This window comes from Glycine max, chromosome 18 (assembly GCF_000004515.6).
Source record: "Glycine max cultivar Williams 82 chromosome 18, Glycine_max_v4.0, whole genome shotgun sequence".
Classification (NCBI taxonomy): Eukaryota; Viridiplantae; Streptophyta; class Magnoliopsida; order Fabales; family Fabaceae; genus Glycine; species Glycine max.
In genome coordinates, this window is record NC_038254.2 from 53010726 (window position 1) to 53036792 (window position 26067).

Genomic DNA, 26067 nt, shown 5'->3' on the forward strand with positions numbered 1-26067 from the left:
TAAAGAACTTGAGAAAATTTTGCTAAAATTAGAAGACAGAAAAACAATGAAAGTATAGATGCGATCCAATAAAAACCCATGATTGTTGTCATTTGCACCATTTGGGAAAGAAAATGAAGATGTTTGTTGAATTGGAGTATAGATGTCATTGAGAGCCCCGCTGTTTTAGTAATTAACCTTTAGGGTCGTCACCAGAGGTGCTTAGTGACGATGTACTAAAGCACTGAGACGACTTTCGACAGCGGTTCATGAGCATGTTGTCGAAGATGCCGTTGTGTACTTCTAAATGCTATTGCATATTAGTTTGTCATCCTAATCCATTATCAATAGCTTGAAATATAATGCTAAAACAATAAAATAAATAATATACACATTATAATACTTAAAATAAATAATTTCATATAAAAAAATCTAAAAAAGAAATGATAAAACTAAAGTAAATTTAATAAATATTTAAAATGAAAAAGTAAAATATAAGAAGCCAAAATGCTACTTGAAATAATCTTTCACAAAACACTACCCGCTATTAAAATATATTTATTTACCAAATATTATTGAATAGTAAAAAAAATATTTTGACAAATCTTAAAAATCAAATTAATTAATAAAATATCATTTGAATAATGGTGCGTAAATATGTGATTATACTTAATTCTGATTAGAAAATAATAATTAAAGTAATTAAGGATACTAAATTTCTTATTTAATTAGAATATTGATTAAAAAGGTAAAAAATAATTTAATTTAGTATGTAACATAAAAACTCAAACAATGTTTGTAAAAAAAAAAACGCATAAACAAGAGTCAGTGAGTAATAAACGGCTTAGATAAACTTTGTTTCTCTGAAACCAAATCAAAGCCGTCCAAACAATTCAGTCAAAGTTAGAAAAGCCGTTCTGATTTTATCCACTCTCGCTTACCCTCACTTCGTCCCACTCGCCACACTACAATGCTGTTACTCCACGCGCCACCACCACGTTTTCTGAGAACATTGCTTCATTACAATCATAATATTCATCATTATTCTCGCGCTTTCTCTTCACTATCTCACTTCACGAAACCCTATTCTGTTTCCAACCGTTTCATCTCGCATTCTCGCTGGAGCTCTCTCCCCCCAATGAACGGAGAAGGCCTCGCCGCCGGCGACTCCTCGCCGGAGCACGTCACTGGAGACTGGTACTCCGTGCCGGATCTCCGGTTGCGCGATCATCGCTTCAAGGTCCCTCTCGATCACTGTCGGGGACTCCATTCTTCTCCCAAGATCACCGTTTTTGCACGTGAAGTCGTTGCAGGTAACATTAGTCAAAGTCGACTATGTTTTCAATCGTTTTCTTTTGGTTTGATTGATTGCATTAATTGTTTCTTCGTTGCCCTTGATTTCCTTTTTGCATGGAGGTTGAGTGATAACAAAAAGTTTTATTTTTTTGGTTTTAAACGTTTTAATTTGTGGGGTAAAAAATGGAATTTTGATGGTGGCTAATGAGTCACTGTCTGAAGTGAAGGAAAACCCAGGATGGGGTTTTTGTGATAGTGTAAATAGGTTTGGGTTTTTTGAGTTATTATAGTGAATATTTTGTCAATGGGGTATCTGGGGGCAGAATCTAATGGTGGCATTTTAGATCATATAATAGTTTTGAGTCCGTTTTAGGCTGTGTTTGGATTGATGGAGGGGAATGAGTTTAAGGTCCATTGTTTGGATTGAAAAATAGGGAATAGAAAATGAAAGGTGATAGATACTGCTTCATTTTTTAAATGTGGAAGTGGAACCTACTTGAGCTTTAGAAATTAAAAACAAGGACTTGAGTAGTACCATAAAGTGTTTTGTGTTTGTTTACAATTCCTCGAGATCAAGACTTTTTCCTCGAGGGATGAGGGCACATGTCATTGGAAATGAGATCGTGTTCCTTTCAAGGAAGAGAGATAAGACCTATTACTATGTAAATGGGATGATGTGCTTGGGAAGAGAACAGGAGAGGAAGTTGACATGGATTTATTTGGATAATCAAGAAAGCTTTACATGGAATTGCTGGTATTTATGTATTGGCATTGGACAATTATTTGTTTTCTAAAGGTACAACTGTTATGTTTCAGTCAGGAACATGGTTGTCATGTAGGGGGCAAATCATACATTTCAATGATTTCATGATTGGGTGCTCTGTGTTTTAGTGGAGACTTAGGGTTTGTTTAAAATAATTTCATGCTAATCAACAATCAATTTCTCATCCAAAATCTTCTTTGATAATTGTTTCCAAAACAAGTATTTTAACAACCAAAAAACAGAAATAGTTGAGAGATGGTTTCTCATCCTCTTCAGTTTTGTGGTCCTAGCTCAAGGGTGTGCATCATCTGGGTTGGTGCAGTAAGTGCTGAGGCATGAGTTAGTGTGGCTGTCTGTTTCCTTTGTTTTATTTTTTTAAAACTAAAAAGTTTTTGAAAATAGAAATCAACACACCCTTAGTATATCTATATTCTAGTGGCGATTATGTTGGCAACTAGAGCAGCACTGCATACCTCATGTCCAGAAGCCTAAATATTCTGTTCATATTGTTTTATGTTTTAATTAGTCACTCTTCAACAAAGTTTTGATCCCAGATTTTTTTTTTTTGTTTTGTGATAAATTTTCATTTTACATATTGCTTATTTGATGGGTGTTCATGCTTAGACTTGTACATCACCCCCCTCACCACTGTGGCAAATTTTCCTTCAAAACTTTGTAATTTTGTTGCAGTTGGGAAAGAAGAGCAAAACTTGCCATACTTATTATATTTGCAAGGTGGACCTGGGTTTGAGTGCCGGCGTCCTACTGAATCCAGTGGATGGACTAAAAAAGTTTGTGAAGAATTCCGTCTCATCTTAATGGATCAGGCATGATTCGCTAGGCATTTATGTCATTATCTTTGTGATATTGCTACAACTTTTTTTTGTATTATCTGTTCTCTTACTTTTGTACATTTCTACAGCGAGGAACAGGCTTATCAACTCCCTTGACTGTGTCATCAATGTCACAATTCAAGTCTGCTGATGAATTAGCTGACTTTTTAAAATATTTCCGAGCTGATAATATAGTAAACGATGCAGAGTTTATTCGAGTTCGCCTTGTTCCTGATGCTGGTCCTTGGACAATATTGGGTCAGGTATTCAAGTTATTGTTTTTGATAGGTATTCATATGAGTTGCTGATTTTGATGACTAACCAGTCTGGCTTTACAATCTGTAACTTCTTCTTCCTTTGCTTTCTTTCCCTGTCTCCTTGAAATTTTAACATTGATATTTGTATGAGTCCTGCTGTAGGCATTGTCTGATGCTTTATTGGTTTAGGAGCTTTGGTTAGAATGCCTTTGTAACCTTTGAAACCAATATAGCCTTGGAATTCCATGCTTGCTTACTCTTATTCTGTTTCTTTTTTTCTATTTTTTTTTTTGTGGTAGAGCTATGGTGGATTTTGTGCAGTCACGTATTTGAGTTTCGCACCAAAAGGATTGAAGCAAGTCCTTATAACTGGAGGAATTCCTCCGATTGGAGGTGGATGTACTGCAGATTCAGTGTACAAAGCAGGCTTTGAGCAAGCTATAGTTCAAAATGAGAAGTACTACAAGAGGTTCCCTCAAGATATTAAAATTGTTCAAGAACTTGTTAATTATTTGGCTGAACAAGAAGGAGGAGGGGTGATTATCTGTCTGCAGCCCTCTTATTGTTGTTAAACATGAAAATCTGAGCTATGTTCTGTCAAATCCTTATCTCCTTCTCTCTTTGTGTAGGTGGCTCTTCCATCTGGTGGCTTCCTAACCCCAAGAGGGCTGCAGACTCTTGGTCTATCTGGCTTAGGATCCAGAGCTGGTTTCGAGAGCATGCACTATTTGTAATGTATTATTACCTTGTGTGTTTTAGAATCATCTTGAATTAAATTTATTGAATTTTTTGAACTAATCTTTCTAGGTTTGAGAGCGTGTGGGATCCTACTTTTGTTCCGGGAGCACCAAAGAGAATAAGTTACAACTTCCTAAGTTCTGTAAGAAAAATGTTTGCCTTTTGGTGATTATGAATCCTGAATTTCAAGTTTACTTCTGAATATCAAGGGCCAATTTTCATTCTATGCAGTTTGAGAAGTGGTTAAATTTTGATACCAATCCACTCTATGCTCTTCTACATGAATCCATCTATTGTCAGGTAGATTTCTTTTTGGTTCCTTGTTTATTCATGTTGTATGGTTCTTCTTCAACTCTGGTCCCTCATTCTCTCTGTAGGGTTCTGCTAATAAATGGTCTGCTAATAGTGTAAGAACTGCAGTTGGAGACAAGTTTGATGCAATTAGAGCTGCCAGAGAAGGACTACCTGTACTTTTTACAGGAGAGGTAGGGTGTAAAGAATATCATTTTTCTTTACTTTGCACAAAACATCTTAAATTACGCCATAAATATTGCATTAAAGCTATTCAGAGTAACATTGTTGTGCTTAGTATTGTTTCTTTTTTTTGTTCTTCCACATATCCTAGTGGGGGGAAACTGATACCTGGTTAAAATAAAATAAAATACAAGAATATATAGCTGCCTGTATCCAAATACAGGTCTTATTTAGATAAGCTTCTCAATAAGAACCTATAAGAAAAGAAAAGAAAATAAGAAGGTAAAATGAATTAAGTTTCTCCTATAGGTTAAAATTAGCTCATGCATAAGTTAAAATCTAACTTTTGGAGAAGTTAAATGAGAAAGTTTGTATAAATTAGCTTATGCATAAGTTAATTTTAACTTATGGGAAAAGTTTAACTCATTTTACCTTCTTACTTTCTTCTCCTATCATTGAGAAATTTATCCAAACATAGTCATAGAATTCAGTAACTTGATTGATGTATGATGTGAATAATTCAAACCTTGTACATCTATAATGTTTATCAATATATGCACTCATTTAATGAAAAGATTTGGTTACAATTGGCATGCCCTTTGGATATGGAGCATTATGCATGAAATTGCATTTCCCATGTAGGTAATTAACCACTAAGTTGAATGCTAATCTGTTTATTTTCTTTTCTTTACTATTAACTGGAGAAGATTCTTACCATGTTCACTTGCTTTTATAGATGATTTTCCCATGGATGTTTGATGAGATTCATGCATTGAAACCATTCAAAGATGCAGCTCATATATTGGCAGAGAAGAAGGATTGGCCCCCATTATATGACGTTCAGGTTCTGAATAACAATAAGGTAGTTTGCTCAGTTATCCGTTATACCATCAAAATTCCTAGCAAGACAAGAATTATGATTGATACAACCTTAACAATTGAATATGTTTATCAAGAGACAAGATGAAGGTGAGTCTCTTGAGTTTTTTGTTAACTTTGATCCAATGCTGGCAGGTACCTGTTGCTGCAGCTGTTTACTATGAAGACTTGTACGTGAATTTTAAGCTGGCCATGGAAACAGCTTCTCAAATAGCAGGGATTAGGCCATGGATAACTAATGAGTTCATGCATTCTGGCTTGCGTGATGATGGGAGCAAAGTTATTGATCATTTGTTGGGGATGCTAAATGGAAGGAAACCTCTATTTTGATCACCATTACATGCATGTTTGGAAATTCGTTGAAAAATAAGAAATAAGGTCTAGGGTATAGAAGCTATAACTTTTAGTTTCTCTGTAAACGTGGAAAACTACATCTGGATTATAGAACCAAACATGTTATACATCTCTAATCTGCCTCCTTAGCCTTTGAATTGTGAACTTTTATTTTCTTCTAAGTTGGGGGAATCTTCCATTCTTCATGTTTAAATTGTAAGATTTTGCTTGTATTTCTTGAAATGTCTGTCAGGTTTGGCCTTGTTTGAATTATTCGTTTCCTAAATAAAGTTTTTGGTTCTTAAAAAAATTGCTATTTTTTTTTATTTGCTCCCCCATCTTTATAGTTTTTTTTTTCCTAAATGAATTCTTCATAATTTTTTTTTCTTTCAAAAAACATTACAAGCTTTCTATCCTACTAAGTTTTGTCCAGTGGCAGAGGGTTTGTGTCTTTGGCCTAAAGTCTCACATTTAAATTTTGCATAAAGACTGCAAGGAAGGAAAAACCTTAAATTTTTCTGTTATATATATATATTAGTGCTAAGTTTTTTTACATACACTTTCAATTTTTGTATTTATTAAAAATATAAAATTATTATTTTAGTAGTTAAATAATTTAAATTATAATAATAAATATAAAACTAAAATTAAACATTTTACTAAAATATAATTTAACTTTAACTTTTTCTTTTCAAGATTTTTCATTTATTATCTTTATATATTATTTGAATTAAAATGTAGTTAAAAGTTTAATATATAATTACTTTAAAAAAATATATTTGAAATGAGTTTTACTTAACAGATTGTTAAAAAAAATTAAGTGTATGCAAATTAAAATTTTATAGAAAAAACAATAAAAAATTATTTTTAAGGTTTTATAAAAAAAGAATTTAATTATCACGGTGAATTATATTAGATGAGTGTAAAATGATGACTGTGTTACACACACATTGTATAACCTTGTTTTCTATAAAAAAAATTGTAACTTTTTATTTTCAGTGTGAGAATATTTACACTCTAGCTTTGATTCTTTCCCTAAAATAAAACACAAGAACGAGCTCACCAAAGCGATTTACACAGCAGAAAGACACGAAATATTACTAATAATTTAATAGAGTTAGTTGCGACGAGGATTAGTATTGAAGTGGAGTGTTGAGTAACAGTAATTTTACAGACTCAGAGCGATGCAAATGAAATGGCAACAAGTCGCAAAGATGAGTGATATCTTCTGCTGCAGATAGGACCAACAATTCTTTTGTTCTTTTCTTTCTGTTTTCCCCAAATTAAGCATAAGATTGCGTGCCATAGTTATTTCCAGCATCATCATCATCATCATGGCATTGGGAAGAGTAATATACGTTGCTCACACCGTATGTATCAGATCAGAGCTTCAACCCATGGCACCTGACCGCATTGGTTCTTCCTCTTCTTCTCGCCAAAGGGACCTCGTTTTCGTCGTCAACCCTCTAGGTATGCTGAGAAAATATAGAAAGATTTTTTTTTTTATTGTTTTTGAGCTGAATTAAATTGTGGGGTATCGGAATTTTAGGCACATATTATGGTATTTTTTGTTTTAGCTAGAAAAGCAGAATTACTCGTTATTTCTTTGGGGATAAAGTTTAATTTTTGGAAATATTGGACCATAATTGGCACTCAAATCAACTGGTACGAGGTTGTTGGAGCTTAACTAGTAGTGTTCTCGAATTCAAATTCTAGATATGCAGCTATGTTAAATCCTCGGCTTGAGCAGAATTTCTTTCTCTGAAGGATAGCTGTGGTGTTTACAAGTAAAATCAACAATTAGTTTGAAAAAAAAAACGTCTTCAGAGGGAATTACATTTCTCACATGATTTTTATGACTTTACACATGTTAATTGGTGATGTGAGCGCATATGTGAAGTAGTGTCTACTTAAGAATTTATCAAAATTTTGAAGCAAGAAACTTGAGTTCCAGGTGCTAATGGGAGGACAGGTAAAGAATGGAGGAAGTTAGTTCCATATCTACGGTCTCGTCTTGGTAAAGAGTGCAATGTGAGTGAGTCTTGTTGCTGCCGTGTTATGTATGTTTGTGTATTTGAGATGAATTCTGCTAATTCGTTTGATTTGTGTGTTGTGTTTATTCACAAGTTCATGATCTTTTTTGTTTTTGGGTAGATATGTGAATCCATAACGTCGGGTCCTTGTCATGCTATTGACATAACAAGAGAGGTTAGTTTGGAGTGTTTGAGATAAGTTGGTTTTATCTCAGCTGATTCCAATGAGTTGTTGAATTGCTGTCCTTGTTCTATGTAGGCTATAAGGGAGGGGGCTGATGCTGTCATTGCTGTTGGAGGAGATGGAACTCTTCATGAGGTGAAAACTGCCCTTTTCAAAAAAAAAATAATTATTGTTGGGAGTGTTGATGTTATTTGATGGATTTATTGCTACTTAAATTTCTACATAAAAAATTTCCCAAGGGAAAAATTCTTGAGTAGCATCTACCTTATCAGAAAGGGTTCAAGTTCAACCAAGCTTACCTTTATTATGTTTGCTATAAAAAGAAATGCTAAGAGCATACTTAATAATAGAAAGTGTTGTGGAAAGAGTATGTTAGAGATTATGTTGCTAGCATTTCCTTGTTATAAAACACATTTATATTTTTGGTATATAATGGTGGCAACAAGGTTAGAACCTAGGACACTGCAAACTGCCCAGACCTTTCCTACCCGTGACTGACCTTAGTAGGTATAAAACACATTTATTTGATATCAAGTAAAGTTATCGATGAATTGCAACATTCTTTCTTAATTGTTCTCCTAATGCACCTCCGTTTATTACAAGCAGGTTGTTAATGGGTTTTTCTGGGCTGGAAAACCTGTTGTTAGTCAAGTGAAAGAGTCTACACACTCAACTGCTCTTGGTGTGAGTACTTGCCACCAGAATGCAATACTCTCAGTTTTTATTCAATGCCTGACATCTTAAATTTTGTCATCTGTAATACATATCCTGAATTGAATGCTTATTGAAAATTATAACTATGGTCTGGCTTTGTACAGCTCATCCCCTTGGGAACTGGTTCTGATTTTGCAAGAACATTTGGGTGGTTAGTTTTTGTTTGTATCTTCATTATCCTTACGCATCTTATTTAAATGGAGCTTATTAGTTCTATACAATTGAAGTGAATGGAAAAATCTGTTGAGTCTTTTCCAGGAAAAATGATCCCCATGAGGCCATTGAACGTGTTGCTAGAGGTTTTTTCTTTTTCTTAATTTATAATTGCTTTACTATTCTATTGTAGCTATGTGATAGCTCAAGCATGTTGATGCTGGCCTCAAATCTTATGTTTCCATTTGTGCTTTTAGTTTATCTCATATTACATTCTAATTTAGGTCTTCTTTAGGGTTGAGATCAATGATAGATGTCGGTGTTATCACTGGAGAGAGTTGCGACCATCATTACTTCATAAATGTCGCCGACATTCATTTGTAAGGCTAACTGGAAATTTCTGAATAAGTGTAACACATGGATCATACCTAAAGCATGCTTGACCTAATTTTACAGGAGTGCAAAGGCGGGTTTTTATGCTTCTAGATACAAGAGATTTGGCAACCTGTGCTATGTCATTGGTGCATTGCAAGCCTTCATTGGGCATCAAAACCAGGACATGAGAATCAGGGTCAGTGTTAGTTTGAGGTCCTGTATAATTTAAATTTTTTCACGTTCTATGTTTGTGCACCAGAAGTATCACACTTGTTTTATTACTTGAAAAATGCAGTTCAATGATGGTCCATGGGAGACATGTCCTCAAGTGACAGCCCTTTGCATTGGAAATGCAAAATACTTTGGTGGTGGCATGAAAATTACACCAAATGCTGATCCTTTCAGTAGAAATTTAGAGGTAAAATACCTTCCTGTAAAATGTAAGATGAAAATTATCATCTATTTTGAATAATTTACTGGCTAAATCTCATCCTAAATCCTGGTCATCTTTTTTTTATTCATTGAAGTACATTTTCTCCCCATAAATTCTGCAGGTTGTAACTCTTCAGAACTTCAAGTGGTATGATTTTGTCTTGAAATTACATAAGCTATACAGTGGGACACATCTCTCAGTAAAAAATGTATCTGATAGAAGGTATAATCTTTTCCAAAGAAGTCAATCTACCATTCTTAATTTTACCTTCCATTAATAAGGTTTAGATGACTAATGAAATTTGATTTCATGGTTTTGTCAAATCTGAACATGACACATAGAGATTGAATATTGTTAGTGTAAGGTAAATTATCTTCCTTTCTAGTCACCTGCTTAACTATGATCCCAATTATATAAGTGGTTCTCAAAACCTTCTCAGTATCCTCTATAACCTACTTTTATTTTAATGATGCAACAACATCAAAAACCTTATCCCATCAGTGAGGTCGTCTCCATGGATTAATGTCAGTAGGAAATATATTGTGAATGATCCATGTTTGGTATATCGACAAGTTTTAAGTTGGCTGCAATTCAGACAAAAATTGTCTTGGATTTATTATTCTGTATAATTGTTTTAGTTGGATACGACTTTGTATGTGAATGTGCCTTAACTGTACTGAATTGCAACTAAAAAAAATGTGGAGGTAAGTATCTAGCAACAGGATTTGGTAGCCACCTTAAACAATTTACCAAATGTGCTAACTTTTTCAGCTCATGGAAGCGTAGGATTGTGCCATTGTGGTGGTACTCATCCGGAGTGTTTTTTATATTGTAGTGTACTTTCTATTGAGGTGGAGGACATATCAGGCATGGGTGGTGGTATTTATATTCAATCTGATGGGGAGCATTTGGGGTTCCTTCCAAAAAAGATTAGTGTTGTGCCTGCTGCTATTGAGATGATATTGTGATTTAACTGGAGAAGGACAGAATCTGTGAAATAGAGATGATGCTGTTCATGCCTTGTAATTTGCCAGATTTAGTAGAAGAAATAATTTTTTGTTTTAAAGTGTGTAGGCATCGGAGTAGGCTTCTTACTATCTTTTGCTGTGGCCTGAGGGAGAGTAATTGTAATTTTGAATCACCAATGTGTTGTCATATAATTTATTTTCCAACTGTAAAATGTTTTTACTGTTATAGAATGTTAAATAAAGGTATAAATTAGAAAATCAATCAAGTTTATCATGTCATCAATATTTTTATACTTCTCACTTGTAGGACAATGCCAATTACTACCTCTTGTAATATGATTTCTTGACTTCGGATCTGATTGCAGGAAAGTAATTATTTGGTTGATTTAGAAAACTTTAGAACTAGTTCAATGTCAATACTATGAAACAGTGTATCAATTCTTTTTTTTTTTTTTTAATTACTTGAAGAAACAAGATTTTGAAGTGGAAAAATCACAACCAGCAATTTCTCTGAACATGTTGAACCTCCGAGCAATGGGCTTCTCAAGCTGGTTAGCATGGTATAACTCTGAATCTGAACTTCTGGACATTGCTTCCTATGTTTTCTTTTTAACGTCTCATGGGGATGCTCATTAGAAGGATCTTGAACTTGATGAAGATGGGTCAGGGTGAAGGTTCGGAGCTGTTGATCATGCTACAATTATGGACTTTTCCTCATCATTTTCAATTCCTTGATATTGTTCTACGGATGCTCTAATAGCTTTGCAACCTAGCTTTTTTTTTTTTATCTCCTGAAGTAGGTCTACGAGTAGATGAAAATTCCTTCATATGTTTTCAACTTCTCAAGTCCTTCATTTCAAACCGTGTTGCTTGTTCAGCCTTCAAATTTTGCTTGTAGCTTACCATCACTTGAATTTGAGATCACCATTGGAACAATCTTATGCCAATTGATTTACATAGTAATAGAGTATGCTAATGTGATAACTCACGTTTGAGACAGACAATGTTAGACAATGTTAAACAATGCTAGACAGACAGTTGATGTGTCAGTTTAAAATCTCACGTTAATTGAAAATGAGTAAAATGAAAATAATTTATAAGAATATATATGAATTAAAGTTTTGGTTGTTTCTCATTTACTCTTATTGTCAGTTGCTTAACCAATTAAAGTTTTGGATTTGAGTTTTCCAATATCCCAACAAGCTCAACCTGTATCACCCTAGGTCCAGTTTGGGATGATTTTCTGTTTTGAATTTTAAAATTATTATAAATTAAATACAAGTTTCAGTTTTTTTGAATTCCAATTTTAGTTTTAGTTTCAGTTTCAGTTTCGAAATCATTATCTCCAAATCCAAATCAAATGCTACCAAAAAGTTCAAGCAGCTTTGCGACCCCTTTTAGGTTTCTACCCATCCCTAAGCCAAGGATGGCATCGCCCATGGCTATGCCGCCGACCTCGCCGCCGACAACTAAGTCGGCGATCTCGACACCCTCCGCAACAACAACTTCATCTCCGTCTAAAACATTCTCCGCCGCGAGAAGAAAAAACGCTTCATCCAAATGGCGACCACGATGCCACCCACGTGTGATCTTCATCGCTGAGGAAGACGACCACGACGCCACCTATCAAAATGCGCACGACCAAGGACGACCACTTTCAAAAGCTCTGCAGATCACTCTTCATAGCCCTATGCAACCTCGCAAAAGCAAGGTCCAAATTGAAAAACTTTTACAACGCCCTTCAAGACTGTGACCACACTTTGGAACTCGACGCCACACATTTGAAGAACCTTTTGTGCAAAGGTAAGATCTTGCTCTGTATTCTTCCGCTCTAGTGTTTCAGAAGTGCTGCAATTGATGGGGACGCTGAAAACGTAAGTGGGTATTTGGAAAGATGCAAAAGTTTGGAGCTTTTGTCGAAAATGGAGTGTTTGGATATTTCAGATTGGTGGGTTTCAAATGGGTTCGAGGGAAGGTTCCGGAGCTTCAAGATCACATTGGTGCCGTGGAGATTAGAAGATCTGAGATCAATGGGAGATGGTTGTTTTCAACCAAAAACATGTGTTGGGTCGTTGTTATTGGTCACCAAGGCAATTCCCAGGTAAAACTAACAACAAAATTCAACAAACCAATTTTTATTGTTTTTGAAATAAGGGTAAAACAGTTTTAAAATTTAATAAAAAACAAAACTCACAATTTGCCCAACATGTTTTTGTTTAAAACAATATTTTAAAACAATAAATCATAAACGGACAACCATCCCGAATTGATCTCAGATTGGATTCCTCAAAATCACTGGTTGGATTTCTCATTTTTGCTTTCTTATTTACTTGTAAAGACTAAGCATTTTTCACCATATTCTGCGCAATATATCCATGGTAACTAATACCATGTACATTGGATAATTATATATTTGAGCAAATGCGTGCCTTTGTATATTAGGTTACTTAAGAGCACTTAGGAATTTCAGCTGTCTAACCGCGAACTTTCCACCTCCACAAGCTATTCCTTTTTGCTCATTCTAGCAAGCTATCTCAACATGGTATTGTCTTCGTTTTCCTTCCTAAAAAGCAGACATAAGGATTACACTTCCTCGTCTCTTATTTTAAAATAATCACTTTTCATTTTTTAAAGAGAAATATATGTTGCATTTGAAATCGTTTTAATACAAATTAGTCTTTTACATGATATTTTTTCTATCACAGTGATTATAGACATGATTAATAGTTAGTTTTAAGTATTTATTATCAATTTCGTGACCTTATAATAAGATGAAATAAAGATTTTAGATGATATTATAAAACTAATAATAGAGATATTGAAAACTTAATTCTACATTCTAAAATAATAAAATCAACAATAATTGAAGTTAAACTTAGTTATCGGTGACACTAGTAACTCTAATAATTGTATGAAAGACAACTATTATAAGGAGCTAGGCATTCATAAGTATTCACTGTTTTTTTTAGAGAATAATTATTCACTTCTGTACGTTAAGAGATTTATTTATATTGAAGAAGACCAAAGTGTAACTCATATTCTTCTTTTAAGAAAGGGAAATGTAATTTAAGCATATATGAATGGAGGAAAGAATTATTAATTTACTCAACCAAAAAAAAAAACAAAAAAGAAAAAGGATATGCACATGTTCAGCATTACCTAATTCACATATTTTTCTTTCGTGAAATTTAATGAGACTTTTGGTGCATGTCATTGATGATCAGTTCTCATATTAAAAGTTAAAATGATTTTTTTTATTATTGAAACTAATTAACAAAATTATATGTTTAATATAATAAATACTTTTTTTATAATACTTCTTTATTTTAAATTTTATAACAATAATATGAAAAATTGATGTTAACAAAATCCCAAAATGAATGGCACGAAAATTACGATGGTACATTTGACGTAAGAAAATCATTTCATTGTGCAAGTTTTATTGGTAGGTAAACAGTACATCATTTCAACTGGTGTGAGGAGAATCAAGAATGTATCCTAAGAAATGCACAAATATTATGCAATAAGCTAGTTCTCTATCTCCCATATATATCTTGCACCCAATGTTAAACTCAACTAAATCCAACTACTTTCTGTTCAACTGCCTTTCAAGTTCACACCATAACACATAGGAGACGTGTCCCGCATGCACTAATTTTTCGTTATCATCAATGCACACACATTAGTGTATATATATATATATATATATATATATATATATATATATATATATATATATATATGTATGTATGTACATGCGTGTGTATGTATGTGATGGCTGCCAAACCTCTTCTACCCTCCACCATCTTTCATATCCTCTTTATAAGTTTCAACACCAAAACAATCTCAGTTTCTCTTCAGTTAATAATCTTCTTCACTTGGAATTAAGACCTAATGGAAAGCCAAGACCCACCAAACCCACCACCCCAAAACAACCCCTTCCTCTTCACGCCAAATTCGATGTTGCAAAGCCCTAATTTGGACCCTCAAGAGCAATTAGGGCTATGTGACATTGACTGGGGTAACCTTTTCTCTGCTCAAAACAGCTTCTTGCTTAATGGGGATGCCAACGATGCAATTGAATGTGCTTCTTCTTCTTCTTTTGTGGCTCAAAATAAGGTAGCTTGTGAAGAGGAAAAGGGAAACAAGGAGAAAAGGAAAGGTGGGAGGATGAAGAAAACAACACGAGTGCCAAGGTTTGCGTTTCAAACGAGAAGTGCAGATGATATTTTGGATGATGGTTATCGCTGGAGGAAATATGGTCAGAAAGCTGTGAAGAATAACACATATCCAAGGTATATATGTGTGTGTGTGTGTGAATTGAAATTGATTTGTTTTCTTTTACGTTGCATATATGCATGCATGCATATGTTTCTGTAATTTTGTATGGAACAAGGAGGACGCATGCTTCGTATGGGAGCACAAAAAAAGATGGCTCTTACCTCATGAACATAGATATATATACGAAAACATAGTGAATCAGTTAGAAAAGAATGGTATTTGGTCTATAGCCACTACAAGAGAAAAAGGGATTTTACCTGCTGTTGTTTTTTTACTTTATCTGCAGTTTTAAGCCTGTTAGATGAATCTGGAACAACTTGAAAATAAAAAAGGAATACTTATATATATATGTAGAGGAATGATTCACTTTTTTTAAGAATAATTTTTTAAGAGTTTTTTTTATCTTAATTATTTTTTTAAATCTAATAATTATAATAAATAATTAATTTTAATCATTAGATCTCAACAAAATAAATAATGAAAAATAATTCTTAAAGAATTAATATTTAAGTAAGTATATCATCTCATATATATAGTTTTTAATTGTTTTTCAGTCAGAATTAAAGTTTCACTTTAATAATTGACATAATATTTTAATGTAAAATTTTTATTATGGAAAAAATTAGAGAATAACAGTTTGCACCTAAGAATTAAAATTTATCTAATTAAAAAATATTTTATAATATTGTGCTTAAATTGATGATTAGTGCCTTAGCAGTAATATGGATAAAGAAATATGCACTAAATTATCAAGATGCTTTCATTAGCGTATTCATTTCTCAACCAGGATAACTATAATATGACATGTGATCAAATATTTAGTTAATACAACCAATTTATTAATAAAAAGGATATTGACAAATTTAGAAATACAGCCAATTTCTTGACATGCACCATAAAATATAAAATGAGACTACTGAATTAATAATATGCATTTTTGTTAATTTTGATGAGATCACTGAATGGCTTTGTGCTTCATTATCATTTTGAATTGCAAAAATATTGGGCAATAAAGAAGCTACTACCGCTGCACGCATCACACGTGCAATGTGAAGAAACAAGTGCAAAGGCTATCCAAAGACACAAGCATTGTGGTGACGACTTACGAGGGAATTCACAACCACCCGTGCGAGAAGTTGATGGAAACTCTAACCCCTCTCCTCAAGCAAATACAGTTTCTTGCCAGCTTGTAACGTGGAACTGGTTTCTCTCCTACAACTACATGCATATCAAGCACATTTCGTTTATGTTTAAATATCATTAGTTAATCACGCACATGTAGATCAATTGCTGTAAGATTATTTTAACCTAACAATAGGTGTTGAGTTCGAGTACTGAATCTATTAAATACTTGGAGAGTATTGAATCTATTAAATATTAAATACTTGGAGAGTATTGAATCTATTAAATACTTGGAGGAAAAATTTTATTTTCCTCATTCATCATGATTCTATCCGACTCAAACAAGATTGCCTCCAATACAAAATATATATGATTTAGATAATAAAAAAATCATTAGTTATTACCCTAAAAAAATCTTTAGAAGGTAGATATGATGCATCAATATATTTGCTTAACAATATGTTGTGTGTGTCTATTTTATATTTTTCTTTATTTTTTTTACTCATAACATTAATGTGAAGTATTTACTAGTTTTACTCATGATTAGTTTCTGCTGAAAAATTTGACTAATCATGTTTAGTGGAGTCCCTGCTTCAATCATATTTTTTCATTTATAAGATTTGAATCCAAAACTTTGCTTAAAAAGATTAACTTAATATCTCTCATACCAATAACTTGTTGATTCTCTAATTCATTTAATTTTATTTGTTTGAATTTTAGTTTTTTATTCTTATTTAATTTTTTATTTAAACAAAAGTCAAATCAATATGTCTATTCACACTTTTTATTTAATATTATTTTCATAAACTTTCCTTATTTAATTTTTTTAAACAAGAACAAAATTATATAAGTTTACTTCCTTAATATTGTATATGAAATACTAAGAGTGATAAAAATTAAAATCAATGATTATAAAAAAATGAGAAATCAATGGAAAACTAAAAAAAGATGGGATTTTAGGTCGAGTTGGAAATCAAAGATGAAACTGCATGATTAAGCTCTAGATAAGCTATATATATATATATATATATATATATATAAAAGCTCCTTCTACGTACTAGCTTAATTAAGAGCTACTTGTTTTAAAGTTTTAATTTGCAATATAAAAATATGTACCTTAGAGCTTTTTATGAAAAGAGTTTGGCTCAAATTTTTTAAAGGAGAAAATAAGCTAAAAAAAAATTGGACCAAACAGTTTTAACCAAATGAAATTTTAGTCAATTTTCATTATTACTCGCATTGATTTACATAGGGGCGGATGCACATAAATTGCCCCCACAAGATGAATGTTTTTTTGTTTCAACATATTTAATAATCTTATTTTTCCCCCATAAAAAAATTAATATTATCCCCATAAAATATTTTTTAAAAAAAACTAATGTAGAAAATCAAGAGATAAAAAAATTGACAATAATTTTATCAATTTACCTTTTTTAATTTTTATCGTTCTTTAACACTAAACAAATCATATTTCTGAAAAGAAACATCGTCCCAAACATAGAAAAAGTAAGACACTCGCAAAAAATTTAATGTGGTCACTAAAGAAATTTTTTGGATCTGCCGTTATTTTTATTTACTTGTAGAATGTGTTTGGATGGAGAAATTTAAAATTCTGATAAATTTTAAATTCTAAGAATTTCAAATACTTCAATTGAAATTTTTTTATTTTCAAAATTTTACGTTTGGATAAAAAAAATTAAAATTATGATAATGAAAAAAATGAATAAAAAAAATATGATTGATGTACTAGTTATACGTGTTCTTCTATGCTCATACTCGATTGATATTTTAGGAGCTCGGAGACGACGGTAAGAAAAGAATTTCAATTTCTAAAAGGAAAGGAAATTGAAATTCCAGATTTTTAGTTGTTTAAAATTCTGTTTTAAAATTCTAAAATTTTAAATTTTTCATAAAAAACATTCAAACAATGAATTCTAAATTACAGAAATTCAAATTCTCTGATAAATTACTTTCCTCAATTAAAATTCTCTATCCAAACGCACTAGTAAGGTATTTAATTTGTTATAAAGTTGAAGATACAGTAATAGAATAGTTATTTTTCTATTTTTTAAAAAGTAATTATGAAATATATAACAAAAAAATAAGATAAAAGAAGTAAAAATGTCTATAGCTATTTTTTATTCACCAAATCAGAGATACCTTTTCATCTCATATACCTTATCATTTTAAAAATTAATTAAAAATATTCATTTAATATCTAACTAAATTATATAACCTTAAATTTTTAGTTTGATATATAATTACACTACATATTTGCAAAGAAAGGTTTACTATCTATAATATATATAGGCTTAACCCAATAGTTAGGTGTAGTCTAATTAGTAACATATAATGAATTCGTAGGAAAAGACATAAATTCGATATTTGTAAAATATAATTTTGGAAAGGAATGAAGAACCTCAAATATGATTAAACAACAAACAGAATAATTTACGATTGATTGTTGTTAATAAGAAAAATATAATATTCTTAACTTTGATTGTCTTGAGTAAATATACATATAGTATTTTTGTAGCAAAAACTATTGCCATCCAGGGTCCACCACCAATTGTCCAACTAGAATTGTCAATTGTGCCCGATGCAAATGTCCAGCCCAGAGCTCACTTCTCTATTAAAATTTTGTGTATTTGTTATTAAACAAATCACAGATATCTTTCATACAAGAGAATCCCATTCATGAGTAGTACCACAAATGTCAACGATAGAGTAAATTTTGCGTGTTTTACATTCACCATCGAACGTTACACAATAAAAACTTATGTTATGTAATTTTTCTATATTTCAAATTGCAGTTCTCTCAGATTTTTTTTATATAAAAAAAAAGTAAATTACACTCCAATTCTCAATGTTTTGATTCGAATTGCATCCGACATTTTTCATTTTTTAAATCCTACAAAAAATTTCTTAATTGTTTAATTTACATTATAGTTAAACTTCTCCTATCTAAACATTATTTAATAATTTGTTTAATAATTTAACAGGAAATAGACACATGTTGATTATATAATTTTTAATGAAATTTTATATCTAAAATACTTTCTTATTCTCAATTTCATAAAAAACATGATACTATTTTTAACGTGAAAACATTTTAACACTCTTTTTTTCTCTAATTGGACGTGAACCCAACTTTTTTTGGATGTGAACTCGTCTTATTAGTATAATGTATAAACCTTTTCTTCTTTTATTTAGTTCAATTTTTTTGTACGTGTTAGAAGAATTTTGTCTGATCATATATTTCAATTAACATTACTTAACAATATTAATAAAAAAGAATAAAAATAATATAAAAAGGTGAGGAGTATTGAATGTAATTAAAGAAAAAACACAAGAATTCGAGTGTAATTTATTTTATATAAAAACTTTGGACTCAAATATATACTATACTATTAGGGACGGAATCCATAACCATTAATTTGTTTTAAATTCAATCACCATTAATTAATAGATATATTATGGTTTAAATACTTATATTACTAATTTTTTTCTACTGACGTTATATACCTATCAGTGCTTCAATCACGCGATCACAACTTTGGAACCACTTACAGCCAGATAATGCCAAAGAACGAATAATTTGTTTTCAACTTTTTCATCAATTATTGCAGCACCGCATATTTATCCGAAAACAAAGCCATGCCAGATTCTACGTTTTGTTCTCTTTTCCGATACATTATATATGTTTTTCTTTTCTAAAATTTCAAATAGGTAGTCATATATATTCCTGCATAAACTTTTTTTTTCTCCTTTCAGATGGATTTTTTTTAGTGAATAGTAAATGGGTGTGATTTTTCATTAATTAATAATTAATAATTGATAGTGACAACTAATAGAAATATCAATAGTGACAAATTAATATTAACCATTTTTTTTTTCAATGCCAATGGAACACTTCAACTTGGAAGTGAAGAGACACCAATGAATCTTTTTGTGGGGCTCTCTTTTTTTATTTCCTCCTTAATTTGAGGTTAATATTCCGAAAAGAAGAGAGAGAGAGAGAGAGTATCTTTCACCCTTATTACAAGGACTGGCACGTTAATTAAGCTTCACAATTCATTCACAGATTCACAATTATACCTTCATTTACAAGATTCACTTTCATCTCTCTTCTCACTAACGTACGTGATCACACTCATCATCATCAATAATGGCGGAGGTCAGTTTTCTCAGCAAAATATTCTCCCCTCGCCGCCCCTTCTTTCTATTCCTCCTTATTCCATGTTTTGTGATTAATCATTCATTTTCTAATTTTTATATCCGCAATTTGTGTTAATCTTTAATTTAACCAAACTCTTTAAGAAAACCGATGCATTGTACTTGGATAGATCTATAACAGATTCACTCATCGATTCATGCATGAATGCATAAAGCATAGTACACCAACCCATTTTACTTCACCCTTAATTATTACATATATATGGTGAAGGAAAAAGGAAGGAAAGAAATGCAACTTGACATTTCTAATAAAAATAATAATTATTGATAAAAAAAACTCACCATCAATTTTCCAAACAAAAATGATAATAATACAGATACTTGATTGTGTTTATATTTCTAGTTTTTAAAATTTTTAAGAATTAAGTTTTAAAAAGTAAGAGTGAATAAGAAAAATGATTGTTTAATTTCCGGTTTTGGAGATATTTTTATACATATTATTTAGAATAAAAAATGTTACATTTTATACTTAAAAAGATATTGTTTAACAATGAGGATTAATTTAGTTGATGAGTATGGTCCGTGACTATATATATATATTCCCAAAAATAATCTCATACCATTTCATCTTGGAAAAAAATAAAATAAAAAAGTATTTTGCTAAGGTAAACTTTGATCTAAAATTATCCAAAATGGGTTGGTGTGGGGTAATTACAAGGCACGTACGTAACACGTGTACACGCTTCACTTAGACGGCTACACGACATCAAACGGAATAAAACGACACGGATAATGAGCATTAGTTCCCTAATCTCATCATCATCGGATCTAATCCTATTCCCTTGTGTTGTGCCTCCAAAAGTCACGTGCGACGACACGTCGTCACGTGTCGACACCGTGTTGGGCCTTTGTGTGTCGTTTATGTATAAGAATGCGTGTGGGTTTGGGTGTTAAGGTATCGTTGGGTGTGATCGGTGTGAGTCTAATATTTGCAGTGCTGAAAATGTCGCAGTTGTTGGACAAAGCCAAAAACTATGTTGCGGAGAAAGTCACGAACATGCCCAAGCCCGAGGCGAGTGTCACCGACGTGGATTTCAAGCGCGTGAGCCGCGACAGCGTCGAGTACTTGGCTAAGGTCTCTGTTTCCAACCCTTATTCCACTCCCATTCCCATTTGTGAGATCAAGTACTCCCTCAAAAGTGCTGGCAAGTTAGTACCCTTTTCCATTGATGTATTGTTGGCTTAATTGGTTTTGTTTTCATTTTTGTGTTTGAGATTTTGAGTCAGTCATCTCAATCATGAACCACTCATGCATCATGTTGATTTGCAATCGAATGGATGTGGTGGTTGGATTTTGCAGATCTGTTTGTATTATTAATTTTAATCTGATTTCGCTGTGTTGAATGTCCTAAATAATTTAATGAAAATACTTTTCAAACAAGTATTTCTGTGTCTTAAAACAGTTAATCTTTTATTATTTGTGATGAAAATAAAAATTATTTATTATTATTTTTCTTTTAATTGTATTTTTTATTTGAATCCAATTAAGGATGTTGAATTTATAACACCATGTTGGTATTTGAGTTTAATATACTCTCAACCGTTGAAAAACTAACATAATATTTGTTATAAAAAAAATTGATAAACTTATTCTAAATCATGGCAAATATATTATTTATTTTTTAATATTTTCTTTTATATGATTTTTTAAATTGAATAAGAATTATAAATTTATAATAGACATTAAAAGTGACAATACACTCCCTTATTCGCATTGTAAAATCTGCGTTTCTCATGTGATATATATATATATATATATATATATATATATATATATATATATTTTTTTTTTTTTTTCTTTGCCTAATTATTTACATTTGTGTTTTGGTTGGTTGGTTATTGGTGAAGGGAGATAGCATCAGGGACAATACCTGACCCAGGGTCACTGAAGGCAAGTGACACAACAATGCTGGATGTGCCAGTGAAGGTGCCTCATAGCATATTACTGAGCTTGGCAAAGGACATTGGTGCAGATTGGGACATTGATTACCAATTGGATCTTGGTCTAGTTATTGACCTTCCTGTCATTGGCAACTTCACCATTCCTCTTTCTCAGAAGGGAGAGATAAAGCTCCCAACCCTCTCTGACATGTTTGCCTGATTCCAACAAAAGACATAGAAGAAAGAAAATAAATCAATAAATACACCCTCCATCATATTTTCCTGTTGTATCAATTTGGATTTTAGTTTTTGTTTTCACACTTCATTATGCCTTTTTTTCTTTCTTTCCTTTGTGGATGCTTTAAAGTATAAACTACACATCATAATATTTCATATAACAGACATGGTTTTGGTACTCCAAAAATGTAAACATTGTTGGTATTAAGTAGTACTTTTTCCAACAATGGCAAGTGCATTAACATAAAAAAACAACCTTTCGCAGTGGCTAAGGTCGGCCCTGAGGATCACTTTTGGGTGCGACTGCATGAATCCGTGCTTAAAGACGACTCAAAAAAAAATCAAACACTTTAATGTGAGGAAAAAAATTTCCTTGTTAATAACTTTTTTTCAAAATTCAACTTATTTTTTTTTAGATATTCTAAATTCAACAACGACCTTTACTTATTGTATGTAACAAAATTAAACTCTTATTTGTATGTAACATTTTGTATTTCCACAAAAATTATTGTAACAAAATTCAATTTTCAAGTATTAAAGGTAAAAAAAATTAATTTCCACAAAAATTAAACTCTTATTTGTATGTAACATTTTGTAAAAATATTTATATTTCAAAATAGTTGTACATTAGGAGTCGTTATTGTTTCACCTTGGATCCGTAAAAGGTCAGAACTGGATCTAACATTGACTATGAACGTTATTAACATTAAGTAATACTTTTTTCAGTTACAATGACATTTTTTTATTTTTTATTTGCAGCACCATTGGTCATGACAATCAAATGTAGTTGCCAAATGTCTATTTTTCTTAATAACTTAATTTTGCTAAAAAAAGTCAAAACAAATATGATTTTTGCCATTAGTGGTTGTTTGCAAATGGAGTAAGCTAGAGAAGAAGTAAATAAAGTAGATTTAGGTTTTTAAACATGTTTAATTATCCACAATATATATCATGTGCACATAAATCTTTAAGGTTACTCGGGTCTTGTTGAAAAAAAATATTTACAAGTCTAAATGGAGTTAGACATGAAGTTAATAAAATAGATTATAGTTTTTAAAATAGATTTACTCTTATCATGGGAACATGAACCAAAAAAAATATATCACGAGCACATAAACCATAATTTTACACGTTTAAGGTTTCTCTGTTCTTGTTAGCAATGAACTTACAATTCCCATGGAGACTTTACTGGTTACACAGAGACATTTGTTTTGACAATAATTAATTACTGTTAGTTTCTGACTTTCTTCGTAGAAATGTTGCCTAGTAGCTGAAAGTTCTCACTTTGATTATAATGATAAAAAAAAAATTGTATTTATGATAGATAATGTATTCACCCATGTTAAATAATGATACTAATTTGAGTGTACTTATATAACCTTTTGTTTTTTTCTCTTATTTTTATTTTTTATAATGATTAAATATTTTGTTCTATTACACTATTATGTTGAATATATATATAATAAGAATATAAAAGTAGAAAAATATAACAATAGTATTATAATAATAAGAATATAAAAGCTAAAGAGAAAAAATATTGTTAATTTGGTGGCAAAGTAGAAAAATATACATAGTGAAACATTTATGGAAAAAAAATAAAATTATCCACCACAAACTCGAAGTAAGCCGGTCTACTCTGCTCATACACTAGGATTTAACAAGTTTTAGCCCTTTCAATTATAAAATAAATTATTTGAATTATTTTAAAGGTGCACATTACATTCGGGGATGTAGCTCAGATGGTAGAGCGCTCGCTTAGCATGCGAGAGGTACGGGGATCGATACCCCGCATCTCCATTTTTGATTGTTTATTAAGTTTTTTTTATTTTGTCGACTAAAATAGAAATTAGGTGGCAGAAAGAATCATATATACTGATTTTTTAAGTTTGGCTCGAGGGAAAATCCAAATTGCCATGTGGCTTAGGTAGTTTATGACAACAAATAATATCGACACAAGTTTTTTTGCTGACAGGAAATCAACACCAGTGGAACCTAAGATCGTGGCAGGATGTGCTTAGCTTTCATTTTCAAAGAACTAATAATAAAAGTGAGATATTAGGGAAAAAATTGACAAATGTAATAAAGATGGTTAAAGAATGTAATAGTTCGAGAAAGATCGAGGGAGGTGGCACAACATTGGGTCTAGAGTTAATGTGTTGTGTGAGTAACTTTTGGTTTCTAAGCAAGAAGGCATTTAGGTTTGGGCTTGTAACATTTTGGCTTCTTTTTTTTTCTCCCAAACCTGAACATGATGACTAAGTAACCCATCCTCTTTTTATATCATAATTATCCATTATGTCCTTTTTTCTAAATGGGACACATGCCTTAGGACCTCCTTTTATCTTTCAAAAATGTTTTTCTAAATAACATATAACTATTTTGAAATGCGGCTATGAAAATATATTTTTAGTAGTCATAAGACATACCTTAATCAAACCACTTAAGAGTCATTGTAACATGTAATTATTAACGTAACTATAGATTGAGAAATGAGTGCTTATTTGAATGTACTTAAAGGAGAGAATTTATTGTCAAAAGTTCTGCTTTGTAATTAAGGTGTATATATAAATGAATTAATGACAAATGTACCTTGAAAAGTAGTAACATATTTTCCTTCATGTGGTATTACTTGCAGGTGCTCAACCATTAGAATTTCGTTAAAGCTTATGGTCATTGTCGTGGAAGCTGCTGCTAGAATCTTTCAAGTGTCGTTCGAGAAGCCCTAAAGGTTCAAGGAGTATCACACCAAGGAAAAAAAAAGGTAATGAAGAGTTTGTGTGGTGCACTAACGATGATAATTAATTTTTTTTTATTTTAGGTTTAAATAAGTTTTTGATACTTATAAAACATGGGTGCTTTGATTTTAGTTCCTAACCTTTATTTTTGTTTGATTTTGGTATCAGACACATTTTTATTTTTGAGAATTTGTTTCATTTTGGTATCTATTATATTTTTGAAAAAAATATCTATCTTGAAAACGACATAGCTATTAGTAATTGCTAGCGTGTGATTCCATTAATTGTGTCATCAGTTAACACAAGTTCATTGAAAGATAGTAAAATCAAACATAAAAAATATGAGATACTAAAATTGAGAAAATTAAAGTTTAGGTACCAAAATCAAAACACTTGCTTTACATGTACTAAAACATTTTTTAAGCTCGTTAAAAATAAATCTTATTTAAGCCTTTTTTAATTAGCTGTCTTTTATGATATTATTTTAAAAAATAATAATAATACATTAGCATTCTTTAGATTATTTTCGACTTATATACTTTTGCCCTTGATTTTTTTTAGAGAATTTCCTTATAAATATTTTTCTAAAAAAATTGCAAGACATATGTTAAGTGTTTTATAAACAAAATTGTACCCAAATACATAAAAAAAAATGTATGAATTTAATTAACATCATATGAAGTTTTTTTAGATTATTCTTGTGGAAAATTTTCAAGTAAATCACAAAATTCATAAAAAAAAATAAAATAATTCTACGTGAAATTCCACAAGAAAAATCATGCGCAAGAAAAAACTGAAAATTCAAGTCGTATTATATATATAAGTCTTCCTGTACAAAATGAGGACATAAAAGTCAGGAAAAATGAGTTTGAAAATGTAAAAGAGAAAATAGTTTTATATTATGAAAAGAAAATCAACTAATGAAGCTGATGTGATGAGATTATGATTCCATATTATTTTTTCTATTTTCTTGTTTACTTGTGCCCGAGTGCAAAGTAGGCAATGTTATCTTAAGCTAAGGAGAAGAGATAATGCTAATTTGGAGGCTAAGTAGAAAAATATCCATATAGTCAAACATTTATCAAAATAAAATTGCCTAGTCAAAGATGGCCGACTGATTTGTTTATTTATAATTTATTTTAGGTGTCTTTTGTTTTCAGTTA

At 31.4% G+C, this 26067-nt stretch overlaps 4 protein-coding genes and 1 non-coding gene across 7 annotated transcripts; all 5 read left to right on the forward strand.

Annotated features, from left to right (window-relative positions):
* Positions 1-1007: 1007 nt before the first annotated feature.
* Positions 1008-5862, forward strand: LOC100776510 (proline iminopeptidase-like). The gene is made up of 10 exons (NM_001255193.3): positions 1008-1292; positions 2729-2865; positions 2961-3134; positions 3428-3664; positions 3758-3858; positions 3936-4008; positions 4098-4166; positions 4244-4351; positions 5077-5202; positions 5355-5862. The coding sequence occupies exons 1-10, from the start codon at positions 1118-1120 to the stop codon at positions 5547-5549; spliced, it is 1395 nt and encodes a 464-aa protein (NP_001242122.2). The 5' UTR covers positions 1008-1117; the 3' UTR covers positions 5550-5862.
* Positions 5863-6583: 721 nt separating this feature from the next.
* On the forward strand, positions 6584-10674 carry LOC100792824 (sphingoid long-chain bases kinase 2, mitochondrial). Of its 2 annotated transcripts, none has more exons than XM_041012139.1 (12): positions 6584-7022; positions 7507-7583; positions 7707-7760; positions 7845-7904; positions 8376-8453; positions 8588-8634; positions 8742-8782; positions 8932-9016; positions 9093-9207; positions 9307-9429; positions 9566-9666; positions 9786-10273. In XM_041012139.1, the coding sequence occupies exons 1-12, from the start codon at positions 6887-6889 to the stop codon at positions 9790-9792; spliced, it is 924 nt and encodes a 307-aa protein (XP_040868073.1). In that variant the 5' UTR covers positions 6584-6886; the 3' UTR covers positions 9793-10273. The 2 variants fall into 2 exon arrangements, with proteins under 2 accessions (XP_040868073.1, XP_003551674.1); XM_003551626.5 differs by lacking the exon at positions 9786-10273 and adding an exon at positions 10280-10674 and having other exon boundaries at positions 6587-7022.
* A 3626-nt stretch (positions 10675-14300) lies between these two features.
* Positions 14301-16077, forward strand: WRKY64 (WRKY transcription factor 64). Its single transcript, NM_001361408.1, is given in 2 exon segments — positions 14301-14707; positions 15709-16077. Coding segments are annotated over 2 exon segments (579 nt in total). The 5' UTR covers positions 14301-14306; the 3' UTR covers positions 15887-16077.
* Positions 16078-19884: 3807 nt separating this feature from the next.
* On the forward strand, positions 19885-22414 carry LOC547837 (desiccation protectant protein Lea14 homolog). Of its 2 annotated transcripts, NM_001358123.1 has the most exons (3): positions 19885-19992; positions 21004-21200; positions 21900-22414. In NM_001358123.1, the coding sequence occupies exons 1-3, from the start codon at positions 19984-19986 to the stop codon at positions 22150-22152; spliced, it is 459 nt and encodes a 152-aa protein (NP_001345052.1). In that variant the 5' UTR covers positions 19885-19983; the 3' UTR covers positions 22153-22414. The 2 variants fall into 2 exon arrangements, with proteins under 2 accessions (NP_001345052.1, NP_001238709.2); NM_001251780.2 differs by lacking the exon at positions 19885-19992 and having other exon boundaries at positions 20801-21200.
* Positions 22415-23893: 1479 nt separating this feature from the next.
* On the forward strand, positions 23894-23966 carry TRNAA-AGC (transfer RNA alanine (anticodon AGC)). Its single transcript has one exon. It is a non-coding gene; the product is annotated as a tRNA-Ala (tRNA).
* Positions 23967-26067: the final 2101 nt, after the last annotated feature.

Coding starts and splice junctions, on each gene's coding strand:
- LOC100776510 (NM_001255193.3), top strand. CDS start 1,118: ATGAACGGAGAAGGCCTCGCCGCCGGCGACTCCTCGCCGGAGCACGTC. Junction 2,866..2,960: donor GTCTCATCTTAATGGATCAG/GCATGATTCGCT, acceptor ACATTTCTACAG/CGAGGAACAGGCTTATCAAC. Junction 5,203..5,354: donor AGGTTCTGAATAACAATAAG/GTAGTTTGCTCA, acceptor CAATGCTGGCAG/GTACCTGTTGCTGCAGCTGT.
- LOC100792824 (XM_003551626.5), top strand. CDS start 6,887: ATGGCATTGGGAAGAGTAATATACGTTGCTCACACCGTATGTATCAGA. Junction 7,761..7,844: donor CTATTGACATAACAAGAGAG/GTTAGTTTGGAG, acceptor TGTTCTATGTAG/GCTATAAGGGAGGGGGCTGA. Junction 7,905..8,375: donor GAGATGGAACTCTTCATGAG/GTGAAAACTGCC, acceptor TATTACAAGCAG/GTTGTTAATGGGTTTTTCTG.
- LOC547837 (NM_001251780.2), top strand. CDS start 20,923: ATGCGTGTGGGTTTGGGTGTTAAGGTATCGTTGGGTGTGATCGGTGTG. Junction 21,201..21,899: donor TCCCTCAAAAGTGCTGGCAA/GTTAGTACCCTT, acceptor TTATTGGTGAAG/GGAGATAGCATCAGGGACAA.